This window comes from Callospermophilus lateralis, chromosome 16 (genome assembly GCF_048772815.1).
Source record: "Callospermophilus lateralis isolate mCalLat2 chromosome 16, mCalLat2.hap1, whole genome shotgun sequence".
Taxonomy (NCBI): Eukaryota; Metazoa; Chordata; class Mammalia; order Rodentia; family Sciuridae; genus Callospermophilus; species Callospermophilus lateralis.
Genome location: NC_135320.1, coordinates 25,612,032 through 25,636,352, shown reverse-complemented (window position 1 = coordinate 25,636,352; position 24,321 = coordinate 25,612,032). Strand labels below are relative to the sequence as shown.

The 24,321-nt window shown below is 38.2% G+C and overlaps 1 protein-coding gene across 1 annotated transcript in view; it reads right to left on the bottom strand.

Moving 5' to 3' along the window:
* Cyp7b1 (cytochrome P450 family 7 subfamily B member 1) overlaps nucleotides 1–4,783 on the bottom strand; it is a 172,639-nt gene extending 167,856 nt beyond the window's left edge. The window contains exon 1 of the mRNA XM_076836139.1: nucleotides 4,500–4,783. Within this exon, the coding sequence (XP_076692254.1) occupies nucleotides 4,500–4,597 (98 nt within the window). The 5' untranslated portion in view covers nucleotides 4,598–4,783. The remainder of the gene's footprint in view (nucleotides 1–4,499) is intronic.
* Nucleotides 4,784–24,321: the final 19,538 nt, after the last annotated feature.

Below are 24,321 nucleotides of genomic sequence, written 5' to 3'. Positions count from 1 at the left end.
CTTGCTTGGCTCTCAGGAAGCCCTCATCTTCTAAAATTACCACTTCGAGGAGCAACATTTCTTTTCTTTTATTTATTATTTATTTATTTTTAGCAAGCAAGAAGTAGGTTTGTTGAAAAGAGACGGAGATATAGAGACTTCTCTGAAGAGAAGGGTCCCCAGAAGTAGGAATCCAGTGGGGCAATTCTGGCCTGTTCTTTTTGTGGTCTCTGGAATTTCCTCCCTTCCTTATCTCCTCCCCTGTCCATGTACTGCTCACTCTTAACGCTGGGTGCCCCCCTGTGTCCACATGTCTGTTTTTTCTATTAGATCCCCTGCTTAGGAGCATGACTACGGAAGTGTCTGCCTGATTGGGTCCCCCACTTGTGTGAGGGGCAAGATTTCAACATGAGATTTAGAGGGACATAAACATTCAGATCATGGCCCCATCAAAGAAGGCAGTCATAGTCAGTATCTCAAGTTTCCACAGACTCCCCTTCATAAAGGATAAAACTAAGTTTTCACAAGTTTAAGATAATCAGACAGAAATGTCTCTGCATGCCAAAACAAAATTCAATACTTCATAGGAAGACAATGATCCAGGATCTAGAAGGATCATGCTTACAGTCCAATATACTAGCCTTATCAAACATTGGTGAGGATGTGAAGCAACTGAAATGCTCATATATGACTGATGGAAATGTTTTAAAAAATAAGGTAAAATTACTTTGGGAAAGTAGCAATTTCCCCAAGTGAATGTAGGTGGAAAAGCCTTTACCTTAAGACACATTAATCTTTTTCTAAGTGCTAAATGTACATATTACACACATAATTTTAAAATAGTGATGTAATTTTAAAATGCCTATAAGCATAAAAAAAGAAAATCAATCCACAAAAAACACGTTACCTACATATAACCACCACTGAATGTCTGATATAGAATTTGTATACCAGAAATGGTGAAGTTTGGATTCATCTAACATTTCCACAGATAACCAAATATGAAAAAAATATATGTATACTCAGTGAAGAACAAACAAAAGAAAGCAAAGGATGGAAGGATGAAAATTCTTAAAGAACTGCCCCATGCTGAATGACAAAATTATATATATATAATTTCCCCATCTCAGGAAATGATACCACCATTCACCCACCTGAAAAATTAAAACTTGTAAGCTTCATTGTTGATTCCTCTCTCTCCCTTACCCACCATTAGCAAATCCTGTTGACTCTACAGTCAAAACTACATCCTGATTCTAGCCACTTCCCATCAGCCCCATAGTGACAATCCGATGACGTCTCCCCAGAGAAGTACTACAGTGGCTTCTGTGGTTGACAGTGTCAACAGTCATTTTCTCAACAGGGGAAAAGAATGGCACAAAAGAAAATCAAAGTGGCCAGGCATGGTGGCTTATGCCTATGGTCTCAGCAACTAGGAAGGCATAAGTGGGAGGGTCACTTAAACCCAGGAATCCAGACCAAGCTGGGCAACAAGAGTGAGACCCTGTCTTGGGAAGAAAGGGAGCGAGTGAGGATGGAGGGAAGGATGGAAGGATGGAAGGATGGAAAGGAAGAAGGAAGAAAGAGGAAGGGAAGGAAATCAGAATGCTCAGCAAGAAGAGTAAGAATCAATGATAGGTAGTCAAAGGCAATAAATACCTCTGAGCTGGTTTTCACCTTTTTTTAATTTTACTTATTTTATATAACATTGAAATTTTTACATCAGAACATCCAATGTTCCTATAATATGCTATATTACATACTTTTTACACATAGTTGTTTGAATAATAAAAATGGAATGAGAATAAAAATGTATATATAAAATCTCTTTAAAGTAAGTAGATGAGCTGGGTACAGTGGCCCATGCCTATAAACCCAGCAGCTCAGGAGGCTGAGGCAGGAGTATTGCAAGTCCAAAGCTAGCCTCAGCAACTTAGTGAGGGCCTAGGCAACTCAGTGAGACCCTGTCTTCAAGTAAAATATTTTAAAAAGGCTGAGGATGTGGCTCAGTGGTTAAGCGCCACTGGGTTCAGTCCCTGGCACCAAATAAATAAAATAAAATTAAAATAATTTAATTATAGGGAAAAACAGTGGTGAATATTTTTTTATCATGTTGTGATATAAAAGTGCTTTCTAAACAAGAAGGTATGTCTAGAAATTCTCAAATAAATATGAATTATAATAGTAAAAATAACTGTAGCAGGTACAAAAGTATGTGAAAAATCATTAATGATCAGATAAAGAACACAAGAGAAAAACAAGTTTTAGAAGAACAAAGAGCTTATCCTTTAAAGATATCCAAACTTCCTTTTTTGAGGAAATAAGCAAGGTGAAATTGGGATAAAAGATAAATTTTATCTTCTGTAGTATGAGACTGATAAAATTAGAATAATTTAAATTATTAGTATTAGCATGTAGGGAAGTTTACATTTATATAGATGATTAGAAGTAACATAAACTGGGACTTAGGGAAATTTGACAACATCTATTAAAATATAAAGCTCATATACATTTTGATAACAACTCCACAGTCCTACATAAATATTTTCACATGAGCCTAAATATATCCATTATTGCGTGCGTGTGTGTGTGTGTGTGTGTGTGTGAGAGAGACTGATCTCTCTACAATCATTACAAGTAATGATTTTTATAAACTGACATAGAAAGGTGTGTAAAATGTATCATAAAGTAGAAAAAGTTGCAACAGAGTATATTCTACTTTTGTTGTTAACATATATTCAGTCATATTAGTATAAGCATAAAAAAATTGATAAGAATATATAAGGAACTCCCAATCATGGTCTCCCCTCTTAGTGGTGACTTCAGACATTTTCCGAGAGCATTAAACTTCCAAACACCAGAAATAGCAGCACTAAAGAACAGGATTCCCTAGGTACTGGGTCAAATGGAGCTAACTTTTATATTCTGAAATGCAGTGTATCAAACTTTTTAAATAGAGTCTCTCTGGTATGAAGAAGTTGGCAGTTGGTGACATGAATATCTCAGCAAAATAATTTTTAGCCATGCAGAGTAAGAGGGATCTATTTTCAGAAAGCTGGAGAGAAAGTTTACCTGCCCTTTTGCCTTCCCAACTACTCCCCCAAGTTCCACATTCTTACCCCAGTGACCATCAATGATCCAGAGTGCCCTAGTCAGCTTCTCTGTTCCTGCCCTGCATGTAAAGTGGGAGTAGAACAAATAGCCTTCTTGTCTACCACCTTCTCTTTTAATAAAAAGATAGCTAGAATTATATCTTCACTGGCTTTGGTTTATACTGCAAATAGAGAAAGTGGAACCTCCACTGAATCACATAACACTGAAGTTAAAGTGTCCTAACAATCCTTTGCTCTAAAGCAAGAGCACAGTCACTGGAAAAGAGGCCTCTCACTGGAAGAAGGTATTGCACATTCTAGAAATATCTAGAAAATTCGAATGGCAGGAAAAGCAAGTACTCTTATCTGGAGTATTCACCTGCAGCCATTCTAGAAATGTCTATGGATAATTATACCCTGTACAATAGTGTGATTTTTCCAAAAACCACTGAGAAACAAACTATCACATGTACATATACATGTATACATTGATACATATATCTGTTAATATGTATGTTAAAATATCAATTGCATCCCCCCAAAACTTACCTGCTTGGTTTTCAAAAGTCACAAAAACTAGGATTGGGGTTGCAGTTTCATGGTAGAGGGCTTGCCTAGCATGTGCAAGGCCCTGAGTTGGATTCCCTGAACCACATTAAAAATAAAAGTAAAAAATAAAAAGGCACGAAAACTGTACTAGCATGGAGGGATAGTGGGGGACAGAGGAAAAAGGAAGATAAATTCCAGGTGAATGATTTTTTTTCTACTTCCCTGTTTCAAATCAGTTAAAGAAATGACACACTTCTAGGTTGTGGTATTTTCTTGTCCTAATAAAAATAAAGCAATGGTATATTCACACTATTAACGCAACTACTCCTCAAAAAATTCCCATCAGTTAAGTGCTACTATTCCATTTTTGCAGACAAGGTACATTCAGGTAAACCGAGGCACAGATACCCAGATTTCATTGTCCCTCCCACCCACCAACATTTTCCTGAAACATTAATTTCAAGTGAATGAAATGCAATAAATAATAAATAAACAAACAAACAAACAAACAAATCCCTTCCAGAGACGCTCTATGAATTCTAGGCCATAAAGCAGCAATTCAGAAACGTGGCACAAAAAAATGTGCCTGTGCGAAAGCCACTCGCGATGCACAACGCACACTGCAAACGTTGGGATTACTACAACCTAAGCTGGAGCAGCAAATTGAATTCGGTCCCAGAGCTTCAACCCGTATGCCTATGTACGAGAAAGAGAGGGAAGAAGCTTTTGTTATTACACACGCTCCCAAAGAACGCCAGTGGCCGGGAGCAAGTTCTGTCTACTCTGGAAATCATGGAGGGGGCTCCCTTCTCCATCGGGGTCGCGCGCGGGCCGCGGGGCCCAAGGCGCATGCGTGTCCCCAAAGGCCCGGGCGCTTACCTGATGCGCCTGGAGCGCAGGCACAGGGCAAGGAGTAACAGAGCTACCGCCACCGCCAGGCCCGGGAGGCTGAGCGGCTCCACCGAGAAGTAGCCCATTCTGGAGGACAGGTCTCTCGCCTTCCAGTGCGCGCGGGGACGCGATGGTGGGCCGGGGGACCAGCGCGGGCGGCGACTCTGCACACTGCGACCGCTTTTCTGAGCGGCGCCCCCAGGTCCGGGAAGGAGAAGCTGGCCTGCCCGCGGCGCCTACAGGAATGTCACCGCGGGTCTCGGAGGCTGAATTACAAAGTTAGTGGACTCCCCTCCCCCCGCCCACCCCTCAACCACGTGCACCGCCCCGCTGTGTCACCCCCTCCCGCCCGGCCTCTTCTGGAAAACTGCGTCTCTGCTCCTTGGGGCAGGAAGAAGGGCCAACCGAGGGGTGGGGGGTAAGGAATTAGGAAGGCCTGGAGGAGGGGAATTTCTCCTCTGAGTTGGAAGTCGCACCCAGCGGGAGGAGCGATTGTCCCTGCCCCTGTGAGAGTTGGAAAGTTGGCCTCTGCGCTTTGACCCCCAGGGAGCTGGGCCAGCCGCGGGTACCTGCTAAGTGCACCAGGTGGTTTCATGTTCACCTCCTTCTAACACCCTCTTTGCTCACACGTTTTTTGTTGAAGGCCTACTGTATCCAAAGGCCCCTAGAGCCAGCTTGTAAGAGGAGTGATGGTGAACAGCTCAGTTGAGAGCCGTAAGCCCCACAGGTTGTACTAACAAAGAATAAGGAGGAAACTTAGAAAATATCTATTCCTAAGTGATGATCATCCACCAGATATTTTACACACATAAACTTTACTTCACAATACAAGTTTTTAAAGTAATATTTTGTAGAAAATACAGTGAAGCTCACTCTGTCTATATAACTCATCCTGGTTTCAGTAGATAAATTCTTACCCTTCTAAACTTGGCCTTTTTTTTTTTTTTTTCCTGGGAATTGAACCCATGGGTGCTTACCAATGAGCCATATCCCTAATCCTTTTGGGGATTTTATTTAGACACAGGGTTTCACCAAGTTGCTTAAGGCCTTGCTAAGTTGCTGAGTCCGGCTTTGAACTTGCGATTCTCCTGCCTCAGCCTCCCCACCTGCTAGGATTACAGGAGTAGGCCGTGGCCCCAGACCCCCTTAGTCTATTTTGAAATATCTGTGACCTTTGAATCGTGCAAGACTTTATCTCCATTCTTAGAATTGTCACACAATAGCTTGAAAACTCATCTCCTGTGATCTTGGACTTTCCTAATCTGACATCCCCTAAAACGCTGACTGGCTTTTACTTTACCCAGAACTCTTTTTGATAAAGTCATAAATCTTCCACCCGTGATGAGATGCTGCCACAATTTGTCTCCATGGTACAACTACCCTGGCTAGTAAGTACAATTGGATACACACTAAAGCTGGAGCCATTGTGTTGCTCAGTGTCAACCCAGTCACACTTTTGTTTAGGATGTTCCCTCTGTCTGAAAAATGGTCATATCTCCTAAATGCTAAAATTCTACCTACCTCTTAAGGCCAAGTTCAAATCCCACTTGCTTCTAGAAATTGTCCCCAACTCACTTTTGTAATTCATCTTTTCTGCCCATACTTCTGACACTCTGTTGTTACCTTTATTTCCATCACATGTTCCTACTACACCTACATTATTTCTAAGTCTGTTTTTCCTGCTATAAAGATACAGCTCAAGAACCATCTTAGCTGATATAATTATGTCCCAAATATTTCATCCAATATTATTTGTAGTACATTTGAAATTCAAGCTTATCTCCAGGTCCTTATATTTGCTAAATCTAAATCTGGCAGACCTACCTTAATTCCAACACACAGGTTCATAAGGCAGACGGGTATAGCAACTGTAAAATTCTAGCTGACCACCAGTTCTCTTACGTAATCAGCCACTGTTCTTTCGACATTGGTTGGTTGCTAATGTTCGTGTACCTTCAACACACTAATCAGATCAACAATCAAATCTACAAGTTATCATCATGGGCTGGCCCTTAAGACTTTGAGATGTCTGTATAAGAAATGTCTTCAATACCAGAGGATAACTGGCCTAATCTTATCATTTCTCCTCAGAAAATATTGATTGTGAAACACACTGAGAAAGAAAATAGAAACAAAAGCAAACATAAAAGCACAGGGAGTAAAGGGAGAAGATGATGCATTAGAGTCTCTCAGGTAATAGCCATGAGTGTCAGGATGGTGGGTCTGTACTCCAGAGCCTCACCCCAGCAGTCCACATGACCCCCATTTACCAGGTGATTGACATGGTGTTATGGTTTGGATGTGTTTGTTCCCCATGCATTTTTGTGTTGGAGGCTTGGTCTTTAATGTGGTGGTGGAACCTTTGAGAGGTAGAGCCTAATGGGTCAGGGACAGAGTTGATGAGGTCATTGCAGGCACTGTCCTTAGTTCTCAGGGGGACCCTGGTTCTTTTAAAAGTGACTCATTATAAAAAATCAAGTCTCACCCTGAATTCATCTCTGGCTTTCTGGCTTTCCATGTGATTTTTTTTTCCTTCTCTCATGTGTTCCTGCCATAATGCCATCTAGTGTGACGTGGTATAGCCAAGGGGAGTCTCACTAGAGGCTGAATCAGTGGGACCTCATATTGGAATATCTAAAACTGTGAGCTACACAAATCTCTTTTCTTTATAAAGTATGTCAAATATCTACTCTCAGGTCTTTTGTTATAGAAACAAAAAATGAACTAATACCAATAGTTTCTTTCTTTGTTTTCTTTTGTCATCTTCCTCCCCCTGACCCAGTAGTAGAGATTGAACAGCTTGAACATAAGGCCTCTTAGGCAAGTGCTCTACCACAGAGCCACACTCCCATCATCCTTTGTTCTCTTTTTAATATAGCATTCAGGCTTGAACTCTAGTCTTACTTCTCTCTAGGGCTTCTTTTTTGATTCTCAAGAGACTGTTTGAGCCAGATGTGGTGGTGCATACCTGAAATGCCAGTGACTCAGGAGGCTGAGGCAGGAGGATTGCAAATTCAAGACCAGCCTCAGCAACTTAGAAAGGCCCTAGACAATTTATAAAGACCCCATCTCAAAATAAGAAATAAAAAGGCCTGTGGATGTGGCTCAGTGGTTAAGTACCCCTGGGTTCAATTTCTAGTACCAAAAAAAAAAAGAAAAGAAAAGAAAAAGAAGAAGAGAGAGAGACAGATTGTTTGAAAATTTCCCCTACATTTCAACCTGGTCATCCTAATTCTCCTGCTCAGACTTTTAAAACACTATTACACTGAACTGAAACCTCCTAGTTCACCTACTTAGTTAACAACTTTTGTTAAATGCAAACTGTATGTATGGCGCTGCGCTTGGTCTGTTGGACCTGTACAAATGAACACAGTAACACTTCCTTCAAAAAGCTAAGATGCAGAGGATTAAGGGATTAATTTGGATAAAGTAAGAAAAGAAACTAGTTGGCATGAGATTGTGAAGTGATGGTGGGGGAATTTAAGAACAAGCACCCATATGGCTTCAATCTTGTGAGTTCCTGTGAAGCAAATGATGTGCGAGGGAAAGGGGCTTCAGTTGTTGGAAAACATTAGAAAGTATCACTGTGGGGAATGCCAAAGTGGAGTTCCACATATTTCTTTCCCAATATCCCTAAATCAGGGTTGAGTGCTGAAGCCTGAAAGGGCCTGTCATCTTTGACATAAAATATAGACTGAGTTTTGAATCATATCAAAGCATAATACTTTATAACTAAAAGCAATGACTGCTGCTCTCCCCCCCGACCATAAGTTCTATCATAACCAGCTCTAAGTTTCTAACCCCTTCTGTTAAAATGAAGACCTCCACTACAAGTAGAAAAAAAAAACAAAAAAAAAGAAGTGTAAGAAGGAAAAGAAGATGAGCTGCATGTTTTATATACCTTGTTTTTTCTAATACTCAAAATAAGCCTTTGATATAAATATTGTACGGATTGACTATCCCTTATCTAAAATGTTTGGGACCAGTCATGTTTTAGATTTCAGATTTTTCAGATTTTTATAATATTTGCATATACATAATGAGATTAATTAGGGAATGAGACCCAAGACTAAACACCAAATCCATTTAGTTTTCATATACATCTTAAACACATAGTCTAAGGTAACTTTGTGCAATGTTTTTAGTGTGCCTGTGTTTTGACTGTGACTTGTCACATGAGGTCAGGGGTGGAATTTTCCACTATGGCATCATGACAGATATATATATATATATATATATATATATATATATATATATATATTTTTTTTTTTTTTTTTTTTTTTGGTGGTGCTAGGGATTGAACCCAGAGTCTTGTCCATGCGAGGCAAGCATTTTACCAACTGAGCTATATCCCCAGCCCAATATTTTTGATTTTCACATTAGGGATACTCAACCTAAATTTTCTTTCACATAAAAACAAGACTCAAAGAGTGGTTATTCAGCTGCTATTTCTGACATGAAGTGGCCCCTCTTTTATTGTACCATTTTGCTCTCTGTAGAGCTTTCTTTCACTAACCCTGTACTATACCTTTTCAACCATTCTTTAGTTTTTATGGATCCAGCTTTGACTTTGAGTTGTCCATCACTGATGTACCCCATGGGGAGAATTGAGCTTCTCTTTTGTAGGTTGGCCTTCTTTGGCCCTTGGGTACCTCTGAGGCTAGGCTAGTTTTTCCATCCGAAAGAAATGGTAGGACGGGCTGAGGCTGTAGCTCAGTGGTAAAGTGCTTGCCTCGTATGTGTGAGGCACTGAGTTCAATCCTCAGCACCACATAAACATCTACAACTAAATAAATATTTGAAAAAATAAATAAATAATGATATGAAATTACCTTCCTTGTAGGTTTATAAGATTTAAATTGTGAAGAGTAGATATTTAACAATGGAAATGACTGAAGCTTCTCCCTTTTTGTCAGTTCCGCAACTTCTGCTTCATTGGCATAGGACATAAGTAGAAATGAGTTCAGAAGACAAATTCAACCTACTAAGGTGTTAGCTTATTGATGTATTACTTCTGCCCTTTGTAAAATGTGTCATTTTTTTCTTTCCTGAGTGCTGGTATTCAGGGTCTGATTTCAGCTGAGATAGCAATAATCATATATCCTGAGATTGATACAAGCCTGAAAGTTATTGTTTAATTTGGCACATAGTAAATGGTGAGGCATTGCAGATGTAAGCACCAAATCTGGCTAAAAATATATCAGAACACAATGTTACTGATTAATATGTCATTCTTTGCAATTTAAACTGTTGTACCTTTTGTCTCTTCATTTTCTTTTCTTCTATGAAACTACTTTGCAGTATTAATCTAACACTCAGTCTAGTGCAGGATACACATAGACATGGTAGGCAAAGATCTTATTAAGTAAAATCCTGTTGAATGAGCAAACTGACCCAACAACAGAGAGTATAGTTCCATTTAAATCTTTTTTTATATATATAAAGTACGATTTTAGGTAAGACCTGAATATAATTATTTTGAAGCAGCTTTAAAAATGGTGGAACAGATGGCTCTGATTATCTCCAAAAGGAAGGGAAGGATTGGAGAGTTTTGTCATTTCTTGTTTAACAGTTTTGGCATTGCTTATACACACTTAAGTTTTGAATACTCTGGTTTATAAATTCACAATCCCGTGCTAAACCTTATTTCATTCTCACTATCTGACCCTACTTCCCATGCCAACTCTCAAGACTCAGTCTCTTTGTCTGTGACTCATACTGGCTCTTTCAACATTTCATTTCCCGATTATCCCTGAACCCAGATTTCCCAGGACAGAAAGTACAAGGCTGTCCCAGAATTTCTTTTAACGAGAACCATTCCTTCCGCCCCCAGTCCCTAGCCAGTCTTGTTCACTAAGGGAACATTTTATAAACTCAAAAGCATTTTCTTTTGGATTGAACCAGGCTGGTTCTCTGAGGACCTAAGCAATGTACAGAGAAAGAATCTCTAAAGATGAATAAGGTTATTTGGGAATAGCAGAGTTTTGCCAGGGAAGTGTGGATACTGTAGCAACTATGAGCATGTTCATAGGTTGAATTAAGGGGGAGAGGATTACATAAGCTATTTGGAGTGATAGCGTCTGATTATAAGGATCAATAACAAAGAAGGCATCCATCCCAGATCAAACAGACAGTTATTGGGGAGAAGTCTGCAGAAGTTGTTTCTATGTAGGATTGCAGAGGCCTTTGTGTAAGGTTGTGGTTCTGGCGGAGTCTTTTGTGAATAGTTACTGTTGTCAGTCAATCATGCATGAGATCCCCTTCTTTACAATTTTTCAGCTTTATTTACTTTCTAAAATTATATTTTGGCAAAAAGTAACCCCATCTTAATTCTGATAATGTTTACAGATAACTATCCAAAGAATCTTTAATATTTTGTTTCCCAGTTCTCTTGGGCCAGGATAGATATCTTATGCTTCCCCCTGGCAAAATTCAGTCTTTTTGGCTCCACACTGCCTCCAGAATTTTCTTCATACCTCCCGCCTTTGAAATGCAAAGCAGTTCAACTCATATCTCATTTGAGGAAGCAATTGAGGTGCCCCATGCCAAGTAACTATCAAAAATTTCATCTAAATAATGAGCATGCAATATTTTCAAAATATAATAACCATCATTAACAGAACAACAATTTAAAATGTTTTTTTAAAGGGACAGGAATCATTTTCTTTTTCAGGAATGTAAGTAGATGTTAAGGAAATGAGGGGAGAGTGATGTCCTCTCCAACCATCCTCACAGAACCCCTAACTATAGTGACAGTCAGAGCATATATGAATGGACAGATATCAGCATGTTTCCCTTCTACATCAATAGTTTTATTTCTAGACATGCTATGCCTTTTCTTCACCTGTCTCTTCCCTCTTTATGGACTAGCTTTTCAGTCTAGAAAGGCAGAGGAGCTAATTTAGGCTTTTCAGAATGTCTTCTTTCTGCCTTTGGGTGTTTGAGGACCTCAAATTTCTTTCTCCTTTCCCTTGTCTCTTTGTTTTTGTTTCTCCTTTATCAGTTCTGAACCATCTGGAAATCTCTTCCTCATCTAGATCCTTACTGCCAGTCTCAGCAAAACTCAAGGCCTCTAGCACTTATATCCCCACACCCTTGCAGCAAAGTCAAACATAATGTTTTAAGGATCTTCTGAAACTCACACAGATATTAGAGTTTATATTAGAATTCTACACCCTCTACTTTTTTCTGCATCTCTGTATCTTTGAATCAATAATCAATTTTGTGTGTGTGTATGTGTATGTGCGCTGGGGATTGGATCCAGGGCTCAAGCACTCTACCACTGAGCCACATACCCAACCTACCCTTTGACCCATCTATCCCACTCCTCGGCTTATACCCAAAAGACTTAAAAACAGCATACTACAGGGACACAGCCATATCAATGTTTATAGCAGCACAATTCACAATAGCTAAATCATGAACCAAACCAGATGCCCCTCAATAGATGAATGGATAGGGAAACTTTGGTATATATACACAATGGAACATTACTCAGCATTAAAAGAGAATAAAATCATGGCATTTTCAAGTAAATGGGTGGAGTTAGAGAATAAATATAATGCTAAGTGCATTACTCCAATCCCCCAAAAACAAAGGCTAAATGTTTTCTTTGATATGAGATGCTGACTCATAGTGGTGATGGCAGGGAGCATGGAAGGAATGGAGGAACTTTAGATAGGGCAAAGGGGAGAGAGAGAAAGGAGGGGGCAAGGGGGTACGAATCATGGGAAGGAAAAGGAGGGGGAAAAGGGGAAGGAATGATGGTGGAATGAGTTAGACATCATTACCCTAAGTACATGTATGAAGACACAAATGTGAAAATACTTTGTGTACAATCAGTGACTTGAAAAACTGTGTTCTATATGTGTAATATGAAATGAATTGTATTCTGCCATCATGTGTAAAAAATTAGAATAAATAAATAATTTAATAAAAAAGTACGAAGAAAACATGTACTTACTTTGACTTTGATCAAGCATTTTCTCATTTGACCATTTAATAATCCAGTGAGCTGAATATTATCATCAATGTATTCATATACCCTGTAGCCTCCCTAACAACAGGCACCATGTATGTATGTCTGTTTAGAATTAGGGTTCATTGTAATGAATCAAGTATCTTTACACCAGAATACTACCTTCTGTAAGTAGAAACTGCCTGTCGAGTTCACTACTGTATCCTTACACAGGGAATTCACTGTATTTGGCACTTACATATGTATTGTGTACACAGATCAATCAATCAATATAAAATAAAATAAACAGACAAGTATATGAACCATTCACTATTTATTAATCACTTATTACATGCTTTTTGTGAAGTTTTTTCATATAAACCTCATAACAACCCTTGTGTGCAGATAATTTTATAATCTCCATTTCAGTATGAAAAAGCAGGCACAGAAAGATTAATAACTTGCAGTTGTATAATCTCCATTTCTAATACCATGGCCATCTTGTTCATAAACCTATTGATCAAGGACTGGAATAACTGAGGAAAGAAGCTAATTATTAAGATCTTATTCTTTGGGTAACATTCACATGTGACAAAAACAAAACAAAACGTTGACATTTTATGCCCATTTGGAGAAATCTATCTACATATCCCTTCCCTAGTCCTCCTTGTCAACAATTCTCCAATCATTTTTCTTCTACATACATGACCATACAACTTAACTGTTAATCATTACCCATTAATTCCTGTAGTTGCATACATCTGACCGTCATTCTTTCCAGGCAGAGAAAATCATCGGGTACATTGCCTGAAGTTCTGTCTACTGGAAGGACTTCCCTTCACACCTATTCTGTAGGATCACCTTGAATGCAGCCATAGTACTACTGCATCTCTCTCTTTTGTGTGGTACTGAACTGCCACACAATATTCTCTCTATAAAGGAAGATGAATTGCTTTTTCTTTTTAAGTCAACAGATCAGAGGAAATAGTGATGATTCGAAAAAGAAAAGGTATTACAGCAGATGTGAACCTTGAGAGTTTGAGCTATTTGTTCATGAAAATTATTTAGATCTTTAAAAGCTTCCTTTTCCCCATCTAGGTGCTCCAGCTCTTATCAAATCAATCCACAGTAATTTTACTTGTTGCCATTAAATTCTTCTGTGCCTACAACCACTTAGACATGCAAGGTGACTCTGGGTGGTGCTAGGTAATTTAAGTAGTGCTTTTCCACTGCAATCCATGGACTAACAGTGCCCCATTTTCCATTGGCAGCAGATTCATTAGTGTCTTTAAATCTCATTAGGAAACTAATTCTAGAATCCTAGTACTAAGATCTTGTACTCTGGAATTACTTTTGGTAACAATAATTGTGTTAGGAAGCAGAGTCATGATTCCTATTATGAAAATAAGAGATTTTTATAGGAATTAGACTTTACACATTGTGGGAAGAGCTAGGGAAGTGAAGGCGAAGAAAGGAAATTTGGAAAATCAAATGCCTGAATCAGCATGTCAGGTGGACATGTTGGATCTTGCAGAGAACTCATGGAACAGAGCACATTTAATAGCCAACCTGGACTGTGGAGGGGGAGTTAGGGGAGAGCACTGGGGAAGCCATGACTTTATGAGTTTTAGATTGCTGTGCTGAGCTGGCTAACAGTTGGAAAGATGAACTGGGCAAGAAATGGAACAGAGTAAAGAAAAACTGGGGAAACACTGTTATGGGAGGAAATTTAGATGATTAGAGTCAAGTAGGCCCTTCCAGTTTCATCACTTACTAATTTGATCTTATAAAGACTAATTAATTTTTTGAAACTTCATTTCTCTAGCTTCAAATGTGGATAAAATGTCTATGTTTAGGGGCTGCTTTCATGCCTTTTAACATTTTTGATAACTCTATTTATTTTCCTGTCCATTTTTAGGATGATGATAAACTCTTTCCATCATAAATTAGAATTAGTTTTAAAACATGATCTCTGACATACTTTAACTATTTGATAGCAAAATTGTAATAATATTATTTTCAATGTATCTCTCCAATCCAGGTGCTGTAGCAACTTTTTGCCCATCACCGTCAATTTAAAAAATACATGAATAAGCTCTTCTCTAACAGCCAGAAATTTTACATTGTTCCATTTTCTCCTTGAACTCATATTTCCATTCCATTTCTCCCACAAAATTTTATCCTAACATAATATATTTTTATGCTTGAAGGTCTTTTATTGATAACATTTTATATCTTCCTGTAATAAAAATAGGTATATAAATTGAAATTAATTTTTTATATTCTGTATGACCATGAGACCTGTTATCTTTTTTTATCTGAACTAAGATATTATTACAAGTATTATTGGCACATTATTAAATAAAGAAACTTATATGTCTTATAGAAATTGATAATTAAAACTAAAAAGTTAAGTTTAAATAGAAAAGCACATTTTGAAAATGCGTATATAGCTATACATGTGTGTTTGTGTGTATGCATGTGCCTGTATATGTGTGTGTGTGTGTGTCTCCCTCCTCTGACAGTGAGAAAGTTTGATTCCATCATCATTAATGTATTTACTTCTTTGATCAATCCTACCTATATGTAACCAACTTCCTATCTCTACCACCTTCATGGCCCCATTCCCACAGCCTCCTCACTCCTGTGGGGTTCTGACATTCTACACAGAGCCAGTGTATAAATGCCTTTACTCTGCTTTTCTATCTTCTAATTCTGAGATAAGTAGGTAGGTAGATAGATAGACAGACAGACAGACAGACAAATAGCACATGGAGCTTGTCTTTGTCTTGTGTTGCTGTATAGAATGCCTGAGATTGGGTGATTTATAAAAGATAGAAATTCATTTCTTACAGTTCTGGAAGCAGGGAAGCCTAAGGTAGAGGGGCCTACATTTAGAGAGAGCCTTCTTGCTACATCATCCCCTTGCAGAAGATGAAGAACAAGAGAACACAGGTTGGGGGAAGAAGGGAAGTGAGCTGATTCTTTTCTCAGGTACCCACTCCCACAATAAAGGCATTAATCCATTCATAAAGCCAGAGCCCTCATGACCTAATTAAGTCTTAAAGATCTCACCTCTCAACACTGTTCCACTGGGGATTAAGTTTCCAACACAAAAATTTTGGAGGATCAATTCAAACCATAGCAGAACTTCCTACTGAGATTCTCATCTATTAAAATAACCTAGGAACCCTTCAGTATTTCCTAGTAACACACTTTTGTTGCTTTCTTTTCAGTATCTTCCTCAGCATCAATGATTTCCTTGACAAGAGTTGGTAGGATAATGAATAAGTTATATGTCTTTAAAAGAAAATTGTTACCACTGCTCACCTGACTGCACAAACATATCTCATTTTAAAATATTTCAACACAAGGAAAATGCAGCAATCTCCTACCTTGTTCAGAACAAGATAGCATACACATGACTCTTATCTTTTGTTATAAGTTTGGTTGTGGCATGGAAAAATCGTAAAGTAAAAACAATTGAACTTGACCCCAGACCTATTCTCAGGCAAACTGATTTTAGGAAAAGGTAACAGTTGAAAATGTAAAAACAGATTTTCTTAAATCTTTCAATGCTTACTAAGTTCTTGGAAAATTTTCATGGCACACATACCTAGTTTAGAAATTATTGGTGTAGGTGCTTGAAAAATTAAGTAGCAATAAATTTTAGTGAATTGATGACTGTGAAAAAATAAAATAATTCATGCAGATAATCCAATAATGTCCACAGGTTACAGTGAGATGAAATATGTTTAAGTGTCATTCATTAATGAGAATGAGTAAGAATTGAGTGTGAATAACACTTCTGTAATAACAACCTGTAGTAGAAACTACAAAAGCCACTTGAAAATTATCTTAAATTTTGGCTTGTGTAAATCCAACTTTTCATATTTGTACACTCATCTCTGTCATGTTGTTTTTGATGTTTAATATAAAGTAACCCAACTATTTCAATTTAATGTGTAAATTGCTCTCAATCTAAAAGGCAAACAGTATTTTCAGGAATTAGGGTGTACGTATTCACCTACACAGTTTCATCATTCAGCAAATAGTTGAATACCTACAAGAGCTAAGTGCAGAGCCAGGCACAGGCTCAGGAAGTGTTGTAGTGGGCAAAATTTATATAGAGTCCCTGCACCCATGGAGATGCAGTCTAGAATCTGATAGGAAACAAACAAACAAAAAACTATGATTTAAACAAGAATATGAGATCCACATTCAGAATACAGATTAATTTGCCAAAATGAGAGGCTGGATCAAGATTGTCAGTGTGGCTATCAGCTACAGAAATTTGAGGACCCATTTTTTGAGGTGGCATCATTGGATCATCCAATCACAAACAGTTTCTGCATCCGTTGGTCTTTTCCCTGATTGAAATCCCTCTGAAAGTGGTTACGATGATGAAGAAGCTTGGATCATGGCTCCAACTCTGGGAATAAGTATTTCCCCAATAAACATAAGGAATGAAGTTCCTTGATGGGAGAAAAAGTGTTCTTTAGTGGGAGAAAAAATAAAGATAACTGAGGGTAGGAATGTCTGCTACAGTTTTCATCCATGAACCAAAATCTATCTGGTTCATCTTGTTACAAAAATGTCAACTCATTTTTTATTAGTTTTGTGATTAGAGTCCTTGAGTAAAACCCACAGCTCCAGTGACCCCAATAGACTAGGCTCAGACATTCATCACAATATGCCAATGTAGTACCAAAGAGGTGAGCAGTGGTGAAGTGCAAAAAAGGAACTCTCAATCAGTACGACCATGCTGGTAAGAACATATATAGGGATACAGTGGGCAATGATCTGTGTTCAGGTGGCTGACAGAACTTGGAGGTTTTATAGGAAAAGGGAACAAAGCCAAGGTTTGGAGACTAATGCAACTTGGGAGTTTGCATAGATGGCAATGTACATCATTTCGGTTTTGCCGTGGTCTGCTTGATCATTATCTCAGGACTGATTCTGTGAAGCTGTGGAAGGGTTCAGAGGACAATTTAAATCTCATAGGATTTGGTCATGTGTAGGGAGGCAGCCTGGATTCCATCATGGGGTGATTGTTCCCATTTAGGAGGGCAGCCTCATCATGGGGTGGTGGTCTGGTACTTGGGAGTCCCTTGTCATAAAGAGACTTTACCAACCAGGTCTGTCGTTCTTGAAAAACAAGGTAACTGCAGAAGAAAGTGACTCAGTGAAAAGAAAAGAAAAAAAAAATGTTACAAAGGCAGAGAAGAAATGGAGGCAGAGAGGAATAAATTGGAGTTGGTTAAGGCCAGTGACTGGGCCTTCCTTGAGTTTCCAATTTTAAACTCTGATTTAACCCTTACAATGTTTCTCTTCCCTTCCCTCTCCCTTGCTCTCCCCCACTCCTCTCCTTTTCTCTTTTCTGTCCCTCACAAAAGAGCTAGCCACATTGCCCAGCTTTTCTTGAGAAAAACCACAACCCATAATCATCTTTACATAAGATTTATTTAAAAACCAGAGATGTAGTATTTTTTATGATTAAAATGTTTTTCATATGTATAAGTACATTGCTATGTGATACACACATAAACACTATTTACATTGTGCAGCACATTACTTAGGGAAGTTGCTCAATCACCAATAGGCACCTGCAATTTGTAGTCTCTACCCTCCTAGCTTAAAAATATTTAGGATGAAAGAAATGTTTCATAGAAAGTGTAGATGTTTAAAAGGGAAAGGTAATCCAAAGAAATCAGTGGGACCCACCATATAAAATACTGGTTTCCTTTTACTGCACACTCTAGATATGCACTGTTTTATAGTCTTTTTTAATGCTCAGAGTGAATAAGTTTTAAAATAATATTAAATAATATTAAAAGCTAAAAACTTTTAATATCTTAAAAGTTTTTAGCTTTTAATATTGTTTTTTTTCTGTTAGTAACCATTTCAGTCATTTTGGAGCCTCAGTTTCTGACCTCAATATGGAATCTGTGTACTCATATTGTACTTTCAATATTTATCAATAATTACAAATTTTCTGTGTACTCATATTGTACTTTCAATATTTATCAATAATTACAAATTTCAGATATTGAACTGCTATGACATTGCTTGGTTTGAGGCTCACATTTGAAAACATAATTTGTTCTCTCTGTCCATGGCATCTTAATATGCATGGTGTGTCTCTCCTGGTTGGTGGCCAAATTTCCCTCAGGCTTGACTTTTATCTTCCCATGGCAAGTCTGCCCTTATTTGCAGTCACATGGGCATATGGTCAGGCCTCAGTCCAGCTGCTCTAGAACATGCCTGTCCCTTGGGGCCACCAACTCCTCACAGTGTGCATCAGTCTCAGTTGTCCTTGGTGATTCATGCCTCTCTGATTGTCATCCAGAGGTTCCTCTTTATAGAAGACCTTTGGACATAGAAATCTCATTTTTGTTTAATAGCCTTTTTAATGATGTGCTATTTAAAATTTGCCAGTGTTTTAGCTTGCCTTTTTTTCTAACATAATTTCTTGTGACTATGATTGAAAGAATTTTGAAATCAACCATTTCAGAAAACCAACAAACATTGGGAACCTCTTCTCCATCAAAATATAAAACAATTTAAAATATGTATTATATTCTACATATACATGTACATGTGTATAAGTATAAAATATAATTAATTCAAATCTTTGAAATTATGCTCCCTCAAACATGTAAGTTGTGCAATTATTTATATTACATAGTCTACATTTTAATTCAGACCATTCTGAACTCTTAACAATTTGGTAGAAACCCCATCAAGTTGTTTTATAAGATATAATTTAAGACAATCAAACCAAAAGTTTATAAGAAATAACATTTCATGATGACACATAAGGCTTTCAGGTTCTTGAACTCCATGAGTCCTCCATACACCAGATCTAGGAGTGTATTGCAGAATATTTTCTTAGTGAACCCCCTCTCCTTCTGTCTGTCTCAGTCTGTTTGGGGCTGCTACAACAGAATACCAAAGATTGGATAATTTACAGAGAACCAAAATTTATTTCTTGTAGTTATGGAGACTGAGAAGTGCCAGATCAAAGCACTGGCAGCTTTGGTATCTGGCGTGGGCCCTGTCTTCAATTTCCCAGATAATACTTTTAATGCTGCATCCTCCAAAGTAGAGAAACTCTGTTTTTCACATGACAGAATAGGAAAAACAGAGAATATGCTCCTGATAGCCCCCTTTAGGGCTGGGGATATAGCTCAATGGTAGAGTGCTTGCCTGGCAGGCACAAAGGCCTAGGTTCAATCCCCAGTCCATCAAAAACAAAGTAAAAATTGAAAGTCCCCTTTAAAGGCACTAATTTCAGCTGTGGGGGCAGAACTCTCCTGGGCTAATCACCCCTTAGACGTCCCACCTCTTAGTACTGTCACACTGGCAATCAAATTTCAACATGATTTTTGGAGGGGACACACATTCAAACCTCAGTGTTTCCCCAACTGCCTACTGCTTAGCATTCCCAGAGGATCCCAGGATAGAAGGGTCAAAGTTTAGAGCCTGACTTTTAATATGATGTCAGTGACCAAAGAGTACTTGGAAGTTATTCTTCTGTAACAGTAGAGCACAACCCAGAGAATGCTTGACTTCTGGGGGTAAATGTATAAAACTTGAGATATGCCAATGAAATTCATTGAGGGCTTTCTGGATTTGAGGCAAACATTTTGGTTAATGCTTTGTAGAAAGAAATCATTCTCAAAGTATGTTTCACTTTTCCCCTTCATTTTTGTTGAATTCTACATTTCTGTCAAAATTAATTTTTTTTAAAAAAATGAGCATGACATGTAACTTGTTTCCAGATCATTGGTTCTCACATTGCCATATTACTACACAGTCATGCACCAAATAATGTTGTTTAGTTCAATGATGGGTCCCATATATGACAGTGATCCTGCAACACTATCCTGGAGCTGAAAAATCCCTGTTGCCCGGTGACATCATAGCCATGGTAATAATATAGAACAAAGAAACCATCTAAGTTTGTGTCAATACATGTCATGATGAACACACAATGAGGAACTCACCTAATGATGCATTTCTCAGAATGTGTCTCCATTATTAAGCAATGAATGACTGTATTCTAATGGACCTAAGAGTTGTTATTTTATATGTCCTGAATATTCATCCTCTGTTGGAAGAGTAGGTGGCAAAATTTTCTCTAGTTCTGTAGGATTTCTCTTCATGCTCTTATTTTCTTTGTTGTGCAGAAAGCTTTTTAATTTGATGCCATTCCATTTATTAATTCTTGGTTTTATTTCCTGAGCTTTAGGGGTCTTACTGAGGAAGTGTGCCTATGTGTTAGAGAGTTTTGACTCTGTTTTCTTCTAGAAGTTGTAAAATTTCTGCTCTAGTTCCTAGGTCATTGAACCACTTTGCATTAACTTTTGTATAGAGTAAGACATAGGGGTCTAGTTTTATTTTTTTTTTAATATGGGAAGCTAGTATTCCCAGCAACATTTAATTTAAAGGGTATCTTTTCTCTAGCATGTTTTTGGCACCTTAATAGACCAGATGACCATATCTGTTTTGTGTGGACATGTCCATATCTTCTGCTCTATTCTGTTGGTCTACATATCTATTCTTGTGATAGTACCATGCAGTATTTGTTACTATGGCTCTGTTAAATCCCACTATTATATATAATTACAATGTACCAACAAAATTATATTTTTTCATTTTTAACATTTGTATTGAGTTATTAGTTGCACATACTAATGGGTTCAGTGTGATTTTTCATAATGCATATAATGTGCCCTGGTCAAATCCAGCCACCCTTTTGAATTTAAAAAAAAAAATTAATGATAGGATATCAGTGTCTACACTTCAATTTTTAAGATGCATTTACAAAGTAAGTCATGATCAATATGACTATGGCTTCTTGGTTGTTGGGAAAGCATTTATTTGCCCTCTGTATGTCTTTGTCTCCTCCCTTTACTCTTTGGTTTGAACCTTTGAGGAAATTTACCCAAATTTTGTTAAGAGTAATTGTCAGGAACTTACCAGTGCCTCAGGGTGCATGGAGTGACCCTTGTCACTTATGTCTCTGGGAGAGGCCAGCTTGGGGCCCAGGCCAGAACAATAGCCATAGTAACATTATTTAAAGCAGGAGGATGGGGGCCGACTATTGTTATTCAGAGTTATTAAAATTATGATAGAAAGTGGTTGTCACTTCATAGTAAAATTGTGATTTTTTTCAATTTTTTAATTAACTTTTTGCATTTTGCAACTGTCCTCAGTTTACATTTCTTTTTTTAAATTTTTTTTTAAGTTGTAGATGGTCACAATGTCTTTATTTTTATTTATTTATTTTTTTATGTGGTGCTGAGGATCGAACCCAGGGCCTCACACGTACAAGGCAAGCGCTCTACCACTGAGCTACAACCCCAGCCCTAGTTTACATTTCTTTTAAAAATAATTTAAAAGATAATTTTAAAAATTAAGAAACTAATTCAATGTATGTATCAAGATTAATACTGAATTTCTCTCCTAAGAGTTATAGAGGAGGAAACATTTTAGGAATTGGCATATTTCGAATAAGAAAAATTAGAAGGAAATATACCAAAATACTAATGGTTGGTGAGGGGGTTTAAGGTAATGGTTAAAGTGTATTTTATACTTCTCTGCATTTTTCAAAATTTACATTGTTAGTGTGAATCAAATTTATCGTTAAGAGAAAATAATCCTTAAGTGCTTTTCTGAGGACCATCTGCCTCTCTGGGTCCCTGATTCTGCTTTTATTAATCCCATGGTTCCTTTCTCTTTACACCACAGAAACAAGTAAAAAAACCTGAAGCTGTTACTATACCATGTTGCTATACTAAAACAAAGTGCAGGGGAAAAAAATAGCATTGCAGACATCACTTAGGAATGTAGAAAAACTACTATGTAAAGTTACTCATACCAGGGAGAGACCTTGCCAGCCTGCTTATTCATCCCACTCCTTTACTGAAAAAAAATTTTTCCCCCAAAGCCTAGAATTTCACATTTCAAATTCCAACTTCAAAAATGGGAGTAATTATCATTTATTTGAATAAGGTTAATCATTTTGTTGCTTTTTTCTAATAACACCTAAATTATTTTGGCTCACAGACACTGTAGTGACCTAAGTGTGGGGAGAGATGGGGAACTATTTTAGAGCATGGAATATTCCAAGGAAGGTAAGGTCAATCTGAATGGAGCTCTGCAAGGGAAGGCTCTGTGTGGCTTGGGAGCAGAGAGTGTGCACTAGGCCCTTAGAAGCAAAGGAGGTGGCCTAAAGAAGTCTAAGTGGATAATAGAATAAAGACGGCACACATTCCAAGCTTCATGATGGTCTGTCAGCTGACATAGCTTCAAGGGCAGAAGAGAGAGGTAAGTTGTATGTGGCTACAAGGTGGGATTTCAGAAACACCAAGAAGGTCCAGATAAGCACTCTTCCAAATTCCTTTACAGCCTGTTGGCTGATACTTGAATTGTAACTATCTAAAATATAATAGAGATTGAGTATCTCATGACTGAAATGCCTAGGACCAAAAGTGTTTCAGATTTCACATATTTTTGGAATATTTGCACATACGGGATGAGATATGTTGCGAAAGGGACCCAAATCTAAAGGCAATGCTCATTCAGGTTTCAGATATACCTCTCCATATACTCTGAATGTAATTTTATACAACAGTTTTAGAATACCTCAACAAAGCTCTTATTAAATGTCCTCCTGGCCCCATGCTCCCAAGATATACATAATCACAAAAGTCTTAGGGAGAATAAATAAGTTCATAGTAAAGTTAAGAAGTTCAAATTTCCGGAAAGAAATTTAAGCATGTATTTGGAAGACACGGGAGAATATGCAAAGGGGCAAAGTCAAAATATCTAGAAAGCAGTGATGACAAGAGACCTGACTCAGACCCTTAAAGCTAAGAAAGAGGATACTCCCAGGAAGGTGGCAGAGCAGATCTAGGCAGTAACCTCTGACCCCTTCACAGCCCAGAAAGGAGGCAGTGAACAAACATCTGATCAGAGAGGTGGGGGACAGAGTAAATATTCTAAAGTACAATATTGGACAGTTTGAGACTTAGAGGGACTTGGAGTTTGGTTACTGGAGCAGAAAATAAAAACAGAATTCCCTGGTCCCAAATTCTGAGCAGGGTGGGCCGGGGGATAACAAAGAGAGAAAGAGGTTGAAGAAAAGCACAGAAGCTTACTTCCTTAACAACAGCTGGAAAGAAAACCAGACCAAGTTAAAATGTGAGCGGAACAACAAAGACAGTAAAGGAAATAAAAACATTTCATTCAAATTGTGGACTGAAAGCCTTGCTGGGCATGGCAGCCATCTTGTAGAGTCCACAATTAGTCAGCCTTCCTAGAAGAAATTAAATCAACAGAGCTTCTCTCCACCTTCAAATAGCACACATAAAATCAGAGGGAATACCTCTGAAAACAGTTGTCTCAGTAATCCATCTATAAGGAACCTGTAGATGGATCACTGCTGTAGATGGATCCCTGCTAGCTGAAAGTTACCAAAACCCTCTCCCCCTCATCAGGGACAAGGAGAGTGGGGTGGAGCCGACTCCAGAGCTAATCACTTCCAGGGAGTCCTAGCACTAATCATGCCCTCAACACGGACTCCATGGTTGCCCAGGCAAAGTTGCACCAACTGACATCCTATCTCTTATCACAGTTCCTGACAAAAACCCTGTGAACGGCACCAGCCAGCATAGAGGCTTCTGTGCCATAGATGGCCCATAGAGAGCCTGCATCTTAGGCCTTACGGTTGCAGATGGGCCAAGGTTCTTCAGTAGCATGAATCCCAGGAGATCACAGCAAAGGGTAGTGTAGGCCCATAATTCAAGGCTGTGGGCAGGAAGAGCTCAGATGCAAGCAGAAAGA